The following is a 16488-nucleotide window of genomic DNA, read 5'->3' as shown; positions in this document are numbered from 1 at the left end:
CAAACACCACAGGTTAAAGACTTGAGTCTCCCCAATGTCCTTGAAAAAAATATTTTACTGGAAGCTAAATCACATACATCTGTACAGACACTTCCTAGGCATGCCCCAAAACCTTACTGCCCAGTAACAGAGCTCTCCCACTGGAAGCAGGTCATGGGGAAGGGGAAAGAGATGCAGCATGAAAACATAAAACCCTCAGCACCCTGCAACACCACACCTTTTTTTCGTGCCAGGACTCCATGTGCCAGAAGTAGCTGACAGCCAGATCAGTTGGATCTAAAAACATGGCCTAGCAGCCAGAAATAATATTCAGGAGCAGGGTCATGGGCCTATCTGTCTTGATCTGAGAGTTAATATTGTCAACTACAGTTGTCCAATGCTTTCATTACAAAACCTGATCTATTTCATGTCATTTAAAGGCGGGCAAAAATATTAAGTTGGGGCTGCAACTTTGACTGCTATAGCAAAAAGGCAACACTTAAAGACGTGTCCAACTCCTTAATACTCTCGATAAACTATTTGAATAAGCAGCCATATTCAATTTGTCTCCTCTGTGCAAGTGAGATTAATTTTGTCAAGAGTTAGCAAGCAATGAAATGATTCCACACCAAAAATAAATTGAGTTCAACTAGTAACTTCACAAAGTGATTACAAACTCTCAAAGGCAGGAGGTTGAAGAGACTTCAAAATTGTTAAGTGTAGGTACATATTAAACAGGTTTCTTAACCTTATCCTTCAAAGTGTGCTTTTACCAGTCTTCTACAATCAGAAAAAAAGTCTTGTATGATTTTTATATAACCTAAAAAATATTCTTACAACTTATGTTTCACAGAACAACTGATGACTACTTAAATTCAAAAAGGAATTTGTCATGCTGATCCTGCTATAATGAAAGAAGCCCCATTTCACCTTGAATGCGGCAAACATTCCTCCATTTGCAAACATAACTTTATTTGCTATTTATTTTCTTAATAGAAAAAGTATGTCTTCCAACTTTCAGAAATTCAATTATATCTTTGTCTAAAGTGATTCATTTCAGATAACTGCATTTATTTTAGCAATTTACAGAATAACATTTCCAACATTAAAGTCCATGTACTGAGCTTCTCTCTCTTCAATGATTAAGGCTTCACCTTAAACTATGCAGTTTTTAAACAACATTGGAAATGTTATAGCCCTAAAAACTAAAATTCAGTGATGCTATGACCATCTGAAGGACCAATGACAACATACTAGCATGTCAACATACAGGCTACATTCAGTGGCCTCGCTTGCTCCATTGAAAATTGGACTGAGGATTACAGGGATTCAAACTTGTTTTGGAGGATGGAAAAAAAGGTCAGGGTCATCTTGGTGGTGAGGCAATACTTGCTGATTTAACACTTGGCCAAGGTCAGCATATATATTTTTCTGAAAAATGCAGATTTTCCTTTCAGAAACCTATCTTTCTGCCACCACAAGATTAGAATAATATACTCTATCCATAACATACTTTAAGATCAACAGAAGTGGAAGTTGCCATGTAATGCTCTGGCCATTTCTACAACTCAAGCATTCTTTCCCCTCTCTCTCTACCCACAAATGGATACATACATAAATGTGGAAAATACAATCAATTGTTGGGAACAGAGCGAAAAGACTACAGATACACTGAACCCAAGTAAAAAATTTTTGCAAGTCTGTCTTGTGCACAAACCCCAACTGCCTGAAAACAATGTCTCAGTAAAAAGCAGAGTACCATACTCTTCCTCTCCTGTATCAAGCCATTCTGGTCAAAAATACTAGAACAGAAGCATCTATAAAAAAATAATAGACCAGTTTTGTGCATCTAAGGAGATAGGCTGGGACTGTCTCAGCCAGTGATCACAGAAAGGAGGCTTTTGCAGGTAGCTCTTTCATGGCACAACAGATTCCTCACATTATCTCCAAGGAAATTTCAGCTATGTCAGTAAGTATAGTACACTTTGCGAAGCAGATTGAACTTTTAGCATAATGCACATATCGTGCACAGCACTTTATTCCAAATATTTCACTTCCCTATACCTGTCAAAAGAAAAAATCCCTTTATAGAAAAAAAAAAGCAATGCTTTAAAGAGTTGTTTGTTTTTTTTAATCTGAAATCTACAGTATGATTTTAATATATCCTAACATCACTGCTAAAATAAGGTACTGTCATGGAACCCCAAAACAGTCAGGGTAGTTCCAAACTCTACTGTAGCTGTTCTTTTCCTTAAGCATAAAATCTTCCTCCTCACTGCATACATATTTGCAAAGCCACTCCTTCTCCTGTTGCCCTCTTTCCAAAAAAAAAAAAAAAAAAAAAAAGAGAAATTTCAATTTTCTGTGAAACGAATTTGTAAGAGTTGAACCAATAGTTCAAGAAAACAAAATTATATACAGAAAACCCAGTGGTACACTAGCAGTGGAAAACATCGATAAGAAAAGCCCTCACAAAATATTTCTTGTTCTTACTGTACTTAAAATACAGTTTGTGCTGTTGCTTATGGGAGAGTATTAGCAGTGACAGGAGAGTCTTTAAGTCATTTGTAAACCTACTGAAAGGATTTCCTTTCTTAACCACAGACCATGTGTCTTTTCTGATAATCTGTCAAAGTTAGTTAAGAAAAATCTTAATTGTGGTTGTTTCACAACATATATCAAAATAGTTATTATAGCAAGTGATAGTATTCCTTAAAGGAATTTCATTACAAAAATATCAAAGAATACAATTTATTAAATTAATGTAGGTTGAAGAATTAGGCATTTAAGGGAAATATTAAGTAAAAATGACAGGCTGTTATCCTGACTGTATTATTATGACAACAGAAATCCTTCTAAATTAATCTTTACCTTTCCTTAGTCTACTGCATTATGAAGTATTCTACGTTCTTCAGAATTTTCCATTGTTTTAACAAAGCACAGTGACAAATACTTTGATGAATGACAAACACTGATTTTATTTTTAAGTCACTGAAACTATTTCTAGAACCTCAGGCTATCATTATAGACCTGCAGTTACAGTAATTACACTAGTTGCTCAGATCATTATTGTATAGATAAAATAAAAGTTTTCTTAAGAGAAAAGTGTTAAGCTACCAAAGTTGAAATTCTGCCTACCTCTACCTTCAATCTTTCATGCATGAGATAGCTTCTGAATTTTACATGGTGGCTGAAGAGTTTAATTTTTATGTTAGCCTAGACTCCATGTCCAGAGTCTCTTGTCAAGTCTGCAATAGGCATAAAAAGTCAAGAGCCAGTGTCAGAATGACATACTGATGGAAGCAATCAGTGGCTATGATTTTACCAGACTGCTGCAAGGGGTCTATTTCCAGACCTGGTAACTGCAATAAGCTTAAAATACCTACCTGTGTGAAAAAGGCCTGAAGGCGCAGAAGGCACATGCAGAGGAAGAATTCCTCTTCAATGCATCCCAAAATTGTCCCCCCAAAAGACCATGTGGATAAATGCAGTATATTATAGAAACTGGATCAGGTACTTCAATTCCATTTAGATACCATAACAGCACTCCAAATAATGTTTCTCAAAATATGATCACTTGAAGGGCTGCCTCTAAAGGCAGCTGAGAAGTACATATGTTCAGTACCTGAGTTGTGGTGTACACTAGTGGTGTCAAGATGGAGTAATGGGGAAGCAAGAGCCAAGAACAGAAATAAAATTGTCACCACTGATGTGATCAATACTAGGGCCATATAGATCATGTTCCAGAAGGCGGCTCCGGTTTAGAGGTTTCTTAGGTTACTGCAGGTATTCTTACATGTTCCTAATATATTTCACAGCTTACATGTTCTTTCCTTTATGAAGTCATATTTCACCTCTCTTTTAAGATGGCTTTTCAAGCTTCAGTTGTACTTTACTCAGAAGGGGAATCCACATTTTTATTTATACACAAACAGAAAAGGGCTGCTTCACTGCTTGTAGTGATGACAAAAGACCAAAGCACACGTTCCTTTTGAGTTGATTTGAAAACTAAGAAAATTTTTCAATGCTGAAGAAATGCCCACCAAATACCCTAAAGATTTGAGGATCTCTTACCACTGAAAATCCTCTGCACTACATATTTGTGAACTCCTGTTGGTATATCTGACATGACTCAAAAAGTAACCAGACTTCTGGCATCAGAAAAAACTTGGGTAGCTTGCTCTAACACACAAAGTTCAGGCTGAACGTTTCATCTGGGAAGTCACATAGCACAACTTAAAAGTCTGTCAGACAGGCTGGGCTTAAAGACTAGAGGTCAAATTCTGCCCAGGAACATGGCAGTTGGTCATCATGTGCCTCATACCACTACGAAAGCCATCAGTGTGCAAGGAAAACAGCTAACAGGACAATGGAGACAGTTTTTTAAAAACTGTTTCTTAGAAGCCAGAAATCTCAGAGTAATAGGACTCAGCACTTCAGTTCTGCCTCAGTGCCAAAGGCAGCAGAAGGCAACTGATGAAACTGCAGTTCCTTCAGCTCCACTGACACATGGGGCTTCGCGTGCATGCACAGCCTCAAGAAAACATTTTTCAAAGGAATCTGATCTTGCATGAAAGAGATGTTCACACCTGCAGCAAATCTTGACAGTCAAGAAGTTCATTTTCTCCTGCTAACTTCTTGAAACAAGATAAAACTTCTAATTACATCATCTAGTGGATCACCACCAAGTAACATTTTTAAGCCCACCAGGTGAAATAAGGCTTTATATGACACCATAAAGGCAAGCAGACCCAGTGATCATTTCCTTTTACTCTCAAGAAGAAAGCCAGTTTAAAAAGTGTAAAAAAACCCACCAAACTTAGTTATGTGTGAAAAAACTTAGTTGTGTCATATATTAAACTTGTACTAGGTGTATCACTGACACTGCAAAGGGTCCAAATATTTAACTCCTCAGAAGTATGGTTTGATATGTATCTGTAATCCTTCTGTTAGTTATACTATAATCCTACCCCAAAATGCACAGGGCAAAGGGGATAAAGGCAGCCCTCAAACAAAGGCTGGAAATGAAACACTGATATTGATACACAGAAAGTGGAGGAAAAAACCATGAACAATATCTATCACCACCTGCTCTCACAGGCAAGAAAACCTGTATGTCCTTCTGCTATCCACAAAGTGGCAGAATTGGTCAGTTTATAAATTCAGTGAGGTAGAAGGAAAAATTGTCTCACAACCAATGTCTGCTAATGTGCAGACTGGGTACAAAGTTACAGTATCTAACAAGGTAAGGTATGTGTCATAATAAAAGTTAAAAGTCTTGTTTATTAATAAGTAGTAAATACAAGTGGGATTTTTCACTCACTATAGACAGAGTTTGTGTTTTAAACACAATGCTACAGTTGCTGTTTACAGCAGGGTACAAAACCAGCAACATTTAAAGCATAATTTTGTAACTTTGAATTGTGCAGTTTCACACTGAGGAAAACTATTTAAATACCACACCACAAAATTTGACATATTAAACTGCTATCAATCCATTCAGTGATCGATATGCAAAGCACACACACACTCTAAACACTCAGTTCTATTTTGATGCTATGATTCTGGTTCTTGTCTTTATGCTAAGTCACAAAGCAAGTAAACTAGTTCTTTTGGCATTAGAACAGGGAATCTTAGCTCAGTAAGGATGCAAGTCTTAGATAACTAAAATTTTTTTTATACTTGTACATAAAACTGATTGGTTTGGGTTTGGTTTGCAGCAAAGGAGACAAATTTGTCATCCCACACCACTTCTTTCTTTTTCTTTTTTTTTTTTTTTTTTAATCAAGTTAGTCTGTCACTTGACCCTCTCAAATTGGTTCTGTGAAAGTCCCTGGCTCATTAGTGATGTGTGTTTGACCTTTCACACCCAACCCTAGATCAGCACAAAGATTAATAGTTCTTGCATGGCAAGGAAACTAAAGCCAGATTGGATATCCATCTCACAACATGCTTTCAATAAGAAGTGTTAACTATGCTTATTTCAGAGTTAATCTAGCCTAGCATTAACATTTGCTATTAAGTCAAAACACATTTGACATGAGGCTTGCATTACATGTGAGCACACAACAATTTTATTATGTGTGTGTAGGATATTTATACAGGTATGTAGATGACAAACTACACTGTGATTCACTGGAGTCTTAGAGAAGTACATAAACCTAGGATACTAAATACGTTCACACACTGAATTGTGTGTTCTGCAAAGAAGTACTACACTTTTAACTTGCATGACAAGTCATGCAAGCAACCCCTCCCATGTAAACATCATGCATTTTTTTCCTGGTCCCTAAACACTGGTTCCCACAGTCAAGGAACAGTGGCCAAGCTTAGTATGACATTGGTTTAATATCTTCTAACTTTTATTTGGTAACTAGAACATGAAGCAGCTGCAAAACCCACACAAATGCAACAGGAACAAAAGGCTAGAAAACTTGCAAAACAAGCTAGTTTTGCACTGTGCTTCTGACATCCATCAGTAATTTCAAATAACAGATTTGTTATACATGAAAAACTTCATCAATCACCAGTTCAGAAGACTTGCTTCAAATTACTAACCATCACTGGTACAAAAGGCATTCAAGAACTATGAATCTATTAAATGGCCAGTTTCTTATCTACAGATCCTTATTTAAAGATTCAACAGAAAGCAGCATCTTTAAAGACTCTTGGCCACTACTTTTAAAGAAAAGTTTTGCTCAAATCTAAGAAGCTGCAAGTTACCCAATGAAGATGCTTTCCACAGCTCAGAACAAAGTCTGTAAAGAGCATAGAATTATTTTAAAAGAAAAAGCAACTCTTTCTCACCACTCTATTCTTAAAATTCATTAGTAGAAAAGCAAGAATTCACAACACTTTCCAGTCATATACTAGAGACTGCATTCTGAATTAATTTACAGGTAATTTAATACTCCAATTTTCAGGAGTACACAAAATACTTAAACACATGACACAAGCATTTATATACAAGCTATGTCTAGTTTTTATTCCTTATTTGAAAGATGTTCAAAACAGGCCTGAAAGCAAGCTAGCCAAACTAGATTACCAATAGAAGAAACAAATATGAAATCTAGAAATTGTGTTGTTAACTATTGGGCAGTAATTCTTCCACACGGCTAAAAGCAGGGAATTTGCCAGAGCTGGTAAAAGGCTGTGCCAGGAGAATACAGAATTCATTAACAAGTTATAGCCTTATTTATTTTTTCAAAAAAATTTTTTTTTTTTTTTAAAAAACATAGTTCAAGAATAGTTTAAGACCAGCATGTCCTTTAATCTGGGTAGCTAACTGCTACAGTTAACTCTCTGTGCTACAAACAACTTTCTAGTTCACATTTAATCCTTACATGTTAAACTCTGATTTGGAAACAAAACCTGAATACAAATTGGCCTGTGACATGTTGAGCTCAACTCGTATTAAAGAGGACACAAATACCGCTTTCCGCAGTGTCAACAGACTTCCAGGTAATCCCAATCTGGTATATAATTTTAAACCTTAGCATCTACAGAGTCCTAGAGCAAATAATGAATAACTGGAAAAGTTGCTTTAGTCACATAGTAAGATTTGGCTTTGGTTCCCCTCCAAGGACTTTTTTTCCAGTTTAACTTATTTAGTTTTTTACCCAAACTAATTTCCAAGATATTTAAGTTCCCTATGCAAGCTGGGAAATTAAACTATCATTAGAGAAGATACTGCTACAAGGCTTTGTTGTAGTATTTAAGTAATTCCTGTTTGAGAAGTTAGTTATCCTTATGCGCAACTCTTAATTGCACAACATAAATTATTTAAAAGGCTTTATTAATTAGGTATCTAACAAATTAGCACTTGTAAATTGAGAAGATCAAGTTTTATTCATGAATGCTTTTCTCAATAAACTTAGTAGTTAATATACATCATGCAACTGACCTAAGCAAAGCCCAATTACTTCAAATTCACATAACATAATCAAACCTATTAGGTATAATTCATTACTAAGAACTCTTCATGTTAAAGACACCTATTCAGAATTATTCAACACTGAATTTGTGCAATTCTCTAAAGTTGAAAATCAAAATAATTCCCTAGTAATGAGATTACACTTTATTTTATAAAGCTTTATTTTATAAACTAGTCAAAAGAAAACAGAATATTTGAAAACAGTTATCAGTCATCCAGCATGACTTAATAAGTGGCTATGATAATGTATGGTTCTGGGATCTTAAGTGTTCTGGCTACTTCTGTATGCTATTATAATGGATACTTTAAGATTAAAATTACCAGAAGAACAAGCCCTTGTCTCAAACTGTACCTTCACCACTCTTGGTAACTATGGTGCTCTCATTACCTATTTCAGGACAGCACAGGTTTTCCTGGAAAAATCAGTACTCTGTCCAAAATTAATAACAAATACAACTGCTGAAGTGACATGAGTGACCTTGACTCCTTTCTGCCTCCACCCCTCTTTCTGGTAAGAGTACACACATTGAACTCCCCGTGACTGGTTTTGCTAGTGAGAACACCACATTTAGAAGAAAAGCATGGTTTAAAACTTCCACTCTTTTTAACTAAAGATATCCATATACCTAAGACTCTAAGCCAGCTTCCAACGGATTTGCACACAATCAGAACCACCTCAGATATCTATTTTAAAGCATTAGCTAGAAACCAATGTCCAAGTGTGGTTTCAGGCTGCAAATCTGAATTTTATATTGACACTTAAATAGGTGCTGAGGTAAAAGAAAAGTCATTTAAGAAAGAAGGGGGAAGAAAGAGGGAGAAAATTTGGTTTGGATACACCACTGCATTCTATAGTTGGACAATCCTAGCTGAACTAGAGGTTGTGAATTGCATTTCTTTCCATTTGACTTTTATGCTGCATAAAGGAATGCCATCACTCCCTCGGGGCAGAGAATTCTGCTCTGTCAGAGCTTTCTGTTTTCTGCATAACAGTTTAGAATCACAGAATGGTTCATGACTGAAAAGGCCTTTAAAGACCATTTAGTCCAATCCACCTGCTGTGGGCAGGGACATCTTTCACTACCTCAGGTTCCTCAAAGCCTCATCCAACCTGACCTTGAACACTTCCAGGGATAGGGCATCCACAACTTCTCTGGGCAACCTGTTCCAGTGCCTCACCACCCTCATAGTGAAGAATTTCTTCCTTCTATCTAATCTAAACTTACCCTCTTTCAGTTTAAAACCACTACCCCTTGTCCTATCCTTACAGGCCCTGGTAAAAAGTTTATGCACAGCAATCATAGAAACAACCTCAAAAGGGACTTAGAATCACTTAGTACTCTATCCCCCCAAAAACCCAGTAATCTGCATTTATGTTATTCCTGACAAATTTGTTTATAACCTGCTTTTTAAAACCACAAGGTTACTCCATAACACACCCAACAGTCTGTTTAGCACTTTGTATGACATTACATTAGAAGATTTTACATAAATATTTAACTTACCTCTTTCTACTGCTACCTGTTACTTAAAGCTTATTACTTCCTGCCCTATTCAGAGGTACAAGTCACAGATTATTCTGTGTTCTTGTAGTATCCTTTGAGCTCCCCAAGCAGGCCATTTCTGAAGCACACTGCTCTAAAGTAGACATAGCATTCCAGTTGAGAGTTCACCCATACTGGAAAAGAAGGGCTACTTCCCAAAGGGGAAGGATTACTTGTTATTTAAAAAAAAAGAGGACACTTTTTTGCAGAAATTTAGTCAACTGACTTTTAGATTAAATTTCTAAAACATCTCCCTAGCTTGCTTACAGTGCTCTTACTTGAGTCTCAAAATTGTTAGTTAAAAATGTGTATTTTTTTCTGCTTCTGATACATACAGGGGCTCTAACACCACAGAAATCTGATTTGTCATCAAGGGGAGAAAAACTTCCAATTAAAAAATTGAACTAGTTTTCCTGTTGTCTTGTTGGTGCACACACATACACTTTCTTCTGTTCCAAAATTCCTTTGGAGACATACACTGAATGTCTTCTATCCCTCCATGTTTTAAAGATGGGAAAATTGATGTTCAGCAACGCAATATGCAAAGTGATAGAAAAGTCATTTCAGTTTAGGTCACTAGTGTGTCTGCTCACAAGGACTTTGGGCCCTAACAGCCTGCAACTCAAATCCAATGTAAATCCAGTTTTAATTATTTAACAAGTTATGAATTGGACTACATTAATAAATCTGATCTTTCAATAGCACACAGCGTGATGGTAAGGGGCAAAGCAATAATAATCCAATCCTTACCGTTCTCGGTTAAATTTGAGTGAATGAAGTATAGCAGGTCTCTTCTGACGCAAGTTCCAGAGGTGTAAGGTATCATCAGCCAAGGCACTCACAAGAGCTCCCTATAAGAAAGAAAAAGTTTTAGTCAACTTATTTTCATAACCCTAGTAACAGCATATCATCATTATAATGGCAATATATTACATATTTGCTACCAGGATGAAAAAAAAATACTTATAAGCATGCGCATCAATGCTATAGCACAGATAAGATCTAAGTAGTAATAATGAGTTAAGTGATGTCATTGAGCTTGCCCACATTTGGTTCAGTGCTATACTGAGGGGTAATGGGGAAGAAGCAGCTTTTTCCAGTGTGGGCACGTTAGTTCCCTCATGCCCACCTCTGTAGACAAATTAAGCAATGAACTCAACTGCTAGTATCTATGTGCTGACAAAACTAGTGAACTTTGACTTCACCATTCCTCTGAGCTAGAAGTCCCTCTATGAATCTGGCGCCAGCTAGCTCAAGAACAGCACTGCTGTCAGATCTTAGCTGCTACACCCCTAGAAAAAACACATCTGAAATTACTGAGGGATCAGATTAGAGATCGTTCTTCCCCACTCACATCTAAAACAATTTTATTTTGATAGAGTTACTAACTACCTACTAAAACTGTTAGTACTATTGAAAACGTACTTTACTACTTCAAGAGATAACTTAATGTTCAGTGACATGAATAAATATTCCAAGGAAAAAAGTTCTTGCTTATAGCAAAGGAGTACTCTAGAGACAAAGATATGTTCAGCAGTTAGTCAAGCATTTTCTAAAATTAAAAAAGTTAATTTATTTATAATTGTTATCACTGTGCACCATTCATGCTAAGAGTCACTTGTGTTAGCTGATTTTGATGCTTGCTTAATGAGAAATTGAAAACAATACACTCTGTATCTTCTCTGAATTATGGAATACGTACATCCTTTTACTAACCTCGTTAATCAGGAACTGAAGCTGGATTACTGCAGCTCCACTGTCATGTTGACAGTAGCATTCAACTCCCGGCCGACCAAAGCTGGAATTGGTACCATTAAGGAATAATTGTTGCACGTAACAGGAAAAAAAAACCAACCACTAACCACCATAACCAGCATTGTCACTATAACTAATACCACATTCAAACAGGTTAACATCCTGCTTCTAGCTAGTGCATTCAACGTATTTAACCACATAGATCTGATTGATCACCAAAAAAAGTCATTTATAAACACCACAAAGTAACACAAAGAAGTTAAAAGGTCCATCTTATTTTTCCCCATGGAATACAAAAATTGTGTGTAACTGCTTAACTTATAGTTATTTAAGGGATTCTTCATCAATGAGAACATAACGGAGAACGATGAAGCAGTTATTTTAGTAGTGTTAAATATCAGGACTAGTATAGAGGGAAGTTAATCTAAATAGGCATCATAATCAAATTATCACATTTTTCAAGTGCTAAAGGAGCTTTTTCTCCTTTTTAAACACTACTTAGCAGATGAAAAGAGCTGAATAAGGCAAGGCATGTTAAAAAAAAATCTGCTGTGACAGAGACAAAAAGATCAGTAGCCAAAATACAGAGGAGTCAATGGGAAATTATGTATAATGTAAATTTCCAGGATCTCTGTATCAAGACTTTCTGGTTTCACACCAACTATGAGATAACAAAAGCGTGTTCGTTTTCCCCTCTCACACATAAATTAGTCCTATACTTCCATAATGAATATCAAAGAGAAGCAGAAGCAACACAGATTCTTTCAGTTCTCCATAGCCGATTCATTTATTAGTTGCAAAGATTCTGTATTTCAAACATGGTTTTCCCCTTTCTTCTGATACAAAATTAAGGAAATTCTCCAACCTCTATGAGATGAGCAGAAATAACACAAGTCCAGATGAATTATGCAAAGCAGTCACTATTTCATCATTATAGTATGCCCAGGGTTTCTGGAATACACTTTGTCAAAGAGCTGAACACCTCTTGTTTTAAAGAGGCACCTTAGTTTTTGGAAGAAAGGAAATCATTCCAAGCATGTATGCAAAACAGGGAGTACAGAGTACAATTTGTTCTCTCAGTATACACTAGAAATTACTAAACCAGTACAATTCTCACCCATTCTGCAAATTTTCCATTTACTGAGAAATTGTTGATCAAAACCAAAGTGGACACAAATACTCTTAAAAAAATATATGCATTCACACTAGAGACAGTTGAAAGGCTGAAGAGACTTAATAGGTTGCATGAAAATCAAGACTCAAACACATCTCCTGCTCAACCTCTAAGCTGGCAAGATAAAAATGTAAGTAGAACTACAATGAGAACAAGTCTGCTTCAATACACCACAATATTTTAACTTTTAAACTTCAATCACGTTCTTCTCGTAGACTAACAAATCTGCATAACATCCAGCTAAGTGATGAGATATATACTAAACAGATGTTGATATATACTAAACAGATATATACTAAACAGATGTTGAATAATCCAGCAAACTTAATACCAGCTTTCTTCCTCAAACAGAATTAGCAATTTAATTTTGTTCTGGTATGGAAGGGCTTAAAGAGCCAGCTTGCCTCACCTGTTTTTTCCTTGTATTTTAAATTCTTATCAATATGTTTCCTGTACAAAGCCACCTGTATTGCACTGAGTTTATAGCTCTTAAAAAAAAAAAAAAAAAAAAAAGAGCTTACAACTTGGGGGGGGGGGGGGGGATGGTGTTTGTCCCCATAAACGATACCTTCCTACACAGATTCAGAATACTTTTGATGTAAAACCATTGCTTTTGCATTAACTATGGATTGACTACACAAATTGCCAGATTGGAAAAAATGTCCCCACAAGGAATACCAGACATTTCAGAGCAGACTTGCTTCAGCCTTGCTCATGCTTTTGCATTCACTTGAATTAATAATTATTTGCAGAAATAGACAAGAAGCAATTTCTGAAAGTGAAATTCAGATGTTTATAGAAACTGAATTCTAAAACTTGTTATTAATCTGCACTGACACAGACAATTTTCTAACAAAAGAAGATTTCTCCATCCCCTCCCCTGAACATCAGCTTCCAACATAATTAAATGTAACCCTTGTTCATTCACTCACCCAGAGTTTATTTGGAATTGAGGCTTTACAGCTATCTTGCCTCAAAACAAGAAGAGTATGACCCAGAAAAACAGAAACCCATGGATTCCTTAAGTTACTCCACCGTTCAAATTCTATCCCTCAAATGTTTTCTTTAAGCACTTCTGATGCAAATATTTCTGGAAGCACTGTTACAACTAGTCAGTAAAAAATTCAATATTAAGAATACTTGAACATTTCTTTAAACAAAAAAAATCCTTTTGCATTTTCAGGACACCTGAACCAGTTCTCTCTCCAGAAATCAGTAAATATGAAGCACTGGGAATAAGTTTACACAAGCTTTAAACATTCAGAGCAAGTTTCTTCTTTTTGACAAATTAGTGGAAGCCTCATGCGTAGATCTGAAAATAGAGTTCAGCCTCCTATAGTGCTTACAGTTATCAAAAAATTAAAAATAGCCCTTGCAACTAGTCCCATTTAGTTTCTTTACCCAAGGATGACATCATCTTCGCTTTTTCACCTAGCAGCTAAAATTATTCTTCTCATTTCAAATTAATATCATCCTCCTAACTAGCATTAATCTTCTTTTCTAAAGAAATGCAAAGCCTCCCAGTTTTGCAAGGTATGCCAAGTTGAAAAAGCACGTCACTTAAATACTGACTGTAGAAGGATAGTAATACATACCCGTTTCAGTACATGTTAAGTATTTCTCAACCACACAAAACAGGCAGCATCCCAGGGAATGCAGTTTGTTCAAGTCCTCTATACTTGCGTATGTGTGCTTAAGGCAAGAGAGCTCACTGCACTAAGCAGTGATCATCTACCACATAGTAGTCCCCAAAACAGACAAAAATTATAATGAATAATGACAAGATGGGCAAAGCATTTTAATTTTGTAGACAGGAAAAACTCTCTGCCAAAGACCTAGGGTAGCTCTAGAGGAAACAGTCTGCTCTGAGCTGTTTTCTAACTAAAGACCCATCCTTTTTCCTTCATTTCCAAGCATTTCTCTACTATTCCTGCTTCATCCCCTATTCCAAATATTAACAAATTGGATAAATTAATAGCTTCTCAGCTGTACCTTTGAATATTGCTTCTGCATTCCCCACAACCATTAGGAAATTAACCCTGTATAATACTGGTATCTCATTGTCTTCACTGCATGTTTTTTGAAAAAGCAAGTAAGAGACAAAAGCTGTGGCTGAGAGAAGGAAGAGATAACGTACTCATGTCCTAACATCAGTGTTCATTTTCATAACTGCTAGAAGTGCAGGTCATACACAAGGAAAGCGCATTATCACTCTGATTTAATACTGCATAATGACACTGATTTTACTTTGGTTTGTGAAAAAAGGCAACAGTTCCAAAAGATATTTTTTCCAAACAAGCTTTAGACCTAAGCTTACTTTTTTTTTTCTAGGCAAAATTAGAGCATTTCAATTAGTGATATTTGAGTTCTCTCTGCAAAATATTCTTTTTAAAAATTATTACTATTATTTATAGCTTATCTACATAGGGGCAACTCAGTACACATCTGCCCTTAGAAGTCATATTTTGAAAGAGAAAACTAATTCCAGAATATTTACGAAAGCCTCAGAAGAGCAGGTTTATTTTTTTTTTTAATTCTTTAATTTAAGTTACTCTAAGTAGACTTAGGGAATATTGGGGGGTTCTTCACCTGTGGTTGACCCTTCTGACATAGGCAACAGTTGCAAAAACTGTAACTATCAATTCAATTCCTAGCATAAGTCAGTTACACATACAGAGACACATTTATAATATAAATTACTTTCCAAATTATCACCACATGGATATTTGCATCTTCATGTCATTACACTGCTATAGAAAGTTTCAATAGTACAGCAGAAGATATGGACCATGTTCCTGTATCAGATTTGCCACTGTTACAATAGCTAGCAATTTTTAAGACACATCTGAAACTGTGGCAGCTTTTAAAATTCATTCCTAGATACTTCTTAAAACTGTAGCTGTAACACCTCACAGTATTTAAATATTCGACAATTTTGATGAAAAAAAAAAATAGATCTCTGACTAGAAGAAAACACATACCACTGATCTGAATTACATACAAAACACTAAGGGCAGTAGATTACTCACAGTATTCTTACGTATACCAGTCTGTAGCTTATAGCTCTCCAGGACTGCATATTATACCTGCATGTTTTACTATAGTCATTGCTATGCAGCAGTTTTCCACCTTATTTAATCAGACCCCAAATTATTTGTATAGGCAAAGCCACCACTTATTTTGCACACATTTCTGTATGTGCTTTGATTGTGGTCCCCAAGAATCATTACAACATAATAAAAACACACAATGATGGTGAGACTTCCAAATAGTATTTTAAGTATATAAAGATGAAAAGTCTGTCTCGTATTACTCACCATTGCCAAGTTTGGATACAGTCCAAAACCAGATAGAAACCAAAGACTTAATTTACATCGAGTTAGAGAGTACCACAAAGTCCTAGTGATACATCTAAGCAGGACTAAAGCAGTACAAGAACAGCTTCACACACCTTTCTTGTTTGTCAATCTTAGCTGCGCCTAGACCTAATCAGTACTATTACTTGCACATACAAAAGCATGATCTCTCACAGAAACAATCTCAAAGAACAGAACAATCTATCAAGACACACAGCTATTTAGCAAGAAAGAATTATTAAAAAAGTTGGAAAGTACTACCGTCAAAACAGTCTACAAAACACTTTCACCTTTCACATCTATGTATTATCAAACAAGATAAAATAAAAATCCACAAAATACTTTTGGGATAGTTTTAGACATTAGGTATGATATCATATCACTATTTTTCAACAACTTTAGGATTATAGAGTTTCCTGCTAAAGCTTTAGGTCCGCATAGCTTCTTGCTGTGTTTATATCACTCAGCTAAGCAGGTCTTTATCCCTCCCCATGTCTCAGCACTTATGTTTGCAAAAGTATACAATAATATTTGTTGACACTTCAGATCCACTCTCCTATATGTAAATCACAGCACCAAGCAAAAACAAACTTGGGCTTTAAAACTGTGACTAAAGTTCATCAGGTAGCAATACTATCAAATTACTGGTAACAATTCACTCTGAGAATTCCTGCCAGACTGTTGTCACGCATTCTCCTTCTGCCAGCTAAGGAGAGTGAGAAGGCAAAAAAACTGACAGTAAGGAAA

The 16488-nt window shown here is 36.0% G+C and overlaps 1 protein-coding gene across 14 annotated transcripts in view; it reads right to left on the bottom strand.

Moving 5' to 3' along the window:
- STXBP5 (syntaxin binding protein 5) overlaps window positions 1-16488 on the bottom strand; it is a 118418-nt gene that overhangs the window by 75241 nt on the left and 26689 nt on the right. For all 14 annotated transcript variants that reach the window (XM_041125623.1, XM_041125624.1, XM_030021353.2 and 11 more), the window contains 2 exons: window positions 11173-11254; window positions 10207-10307 (listed from right to left, as the gene is read on the bottom strand). In XM_041125623.1, coding sequence (XP_040981557.1) covers window positions 10207-10307; window positions 11173-11254 — 183 coding nt within the window. The remainder of the gene's footprint in view (window positions 1-10206; window positions 10308-11172; window positions 11255-16488) is intronic.

The sequence above is a fragment of the Aquila chrysaetos genome, chromosome 8, assembly GCF_900496995.4.
Source record: "Aquila chrysaetos chrysaetos chromosome 8, bAquChr1.4, whole genome shotgun sequence".
NCBI classification, from domain to species: Eukaryota; Metazoa; Chordata; class Aves; order Accipitriformes; family Accipitridae; genus Aquila; species Aquila chrysaetos.
This window is presented reverse-complemented; position numbering and strand designations above follow the sequence as displayed.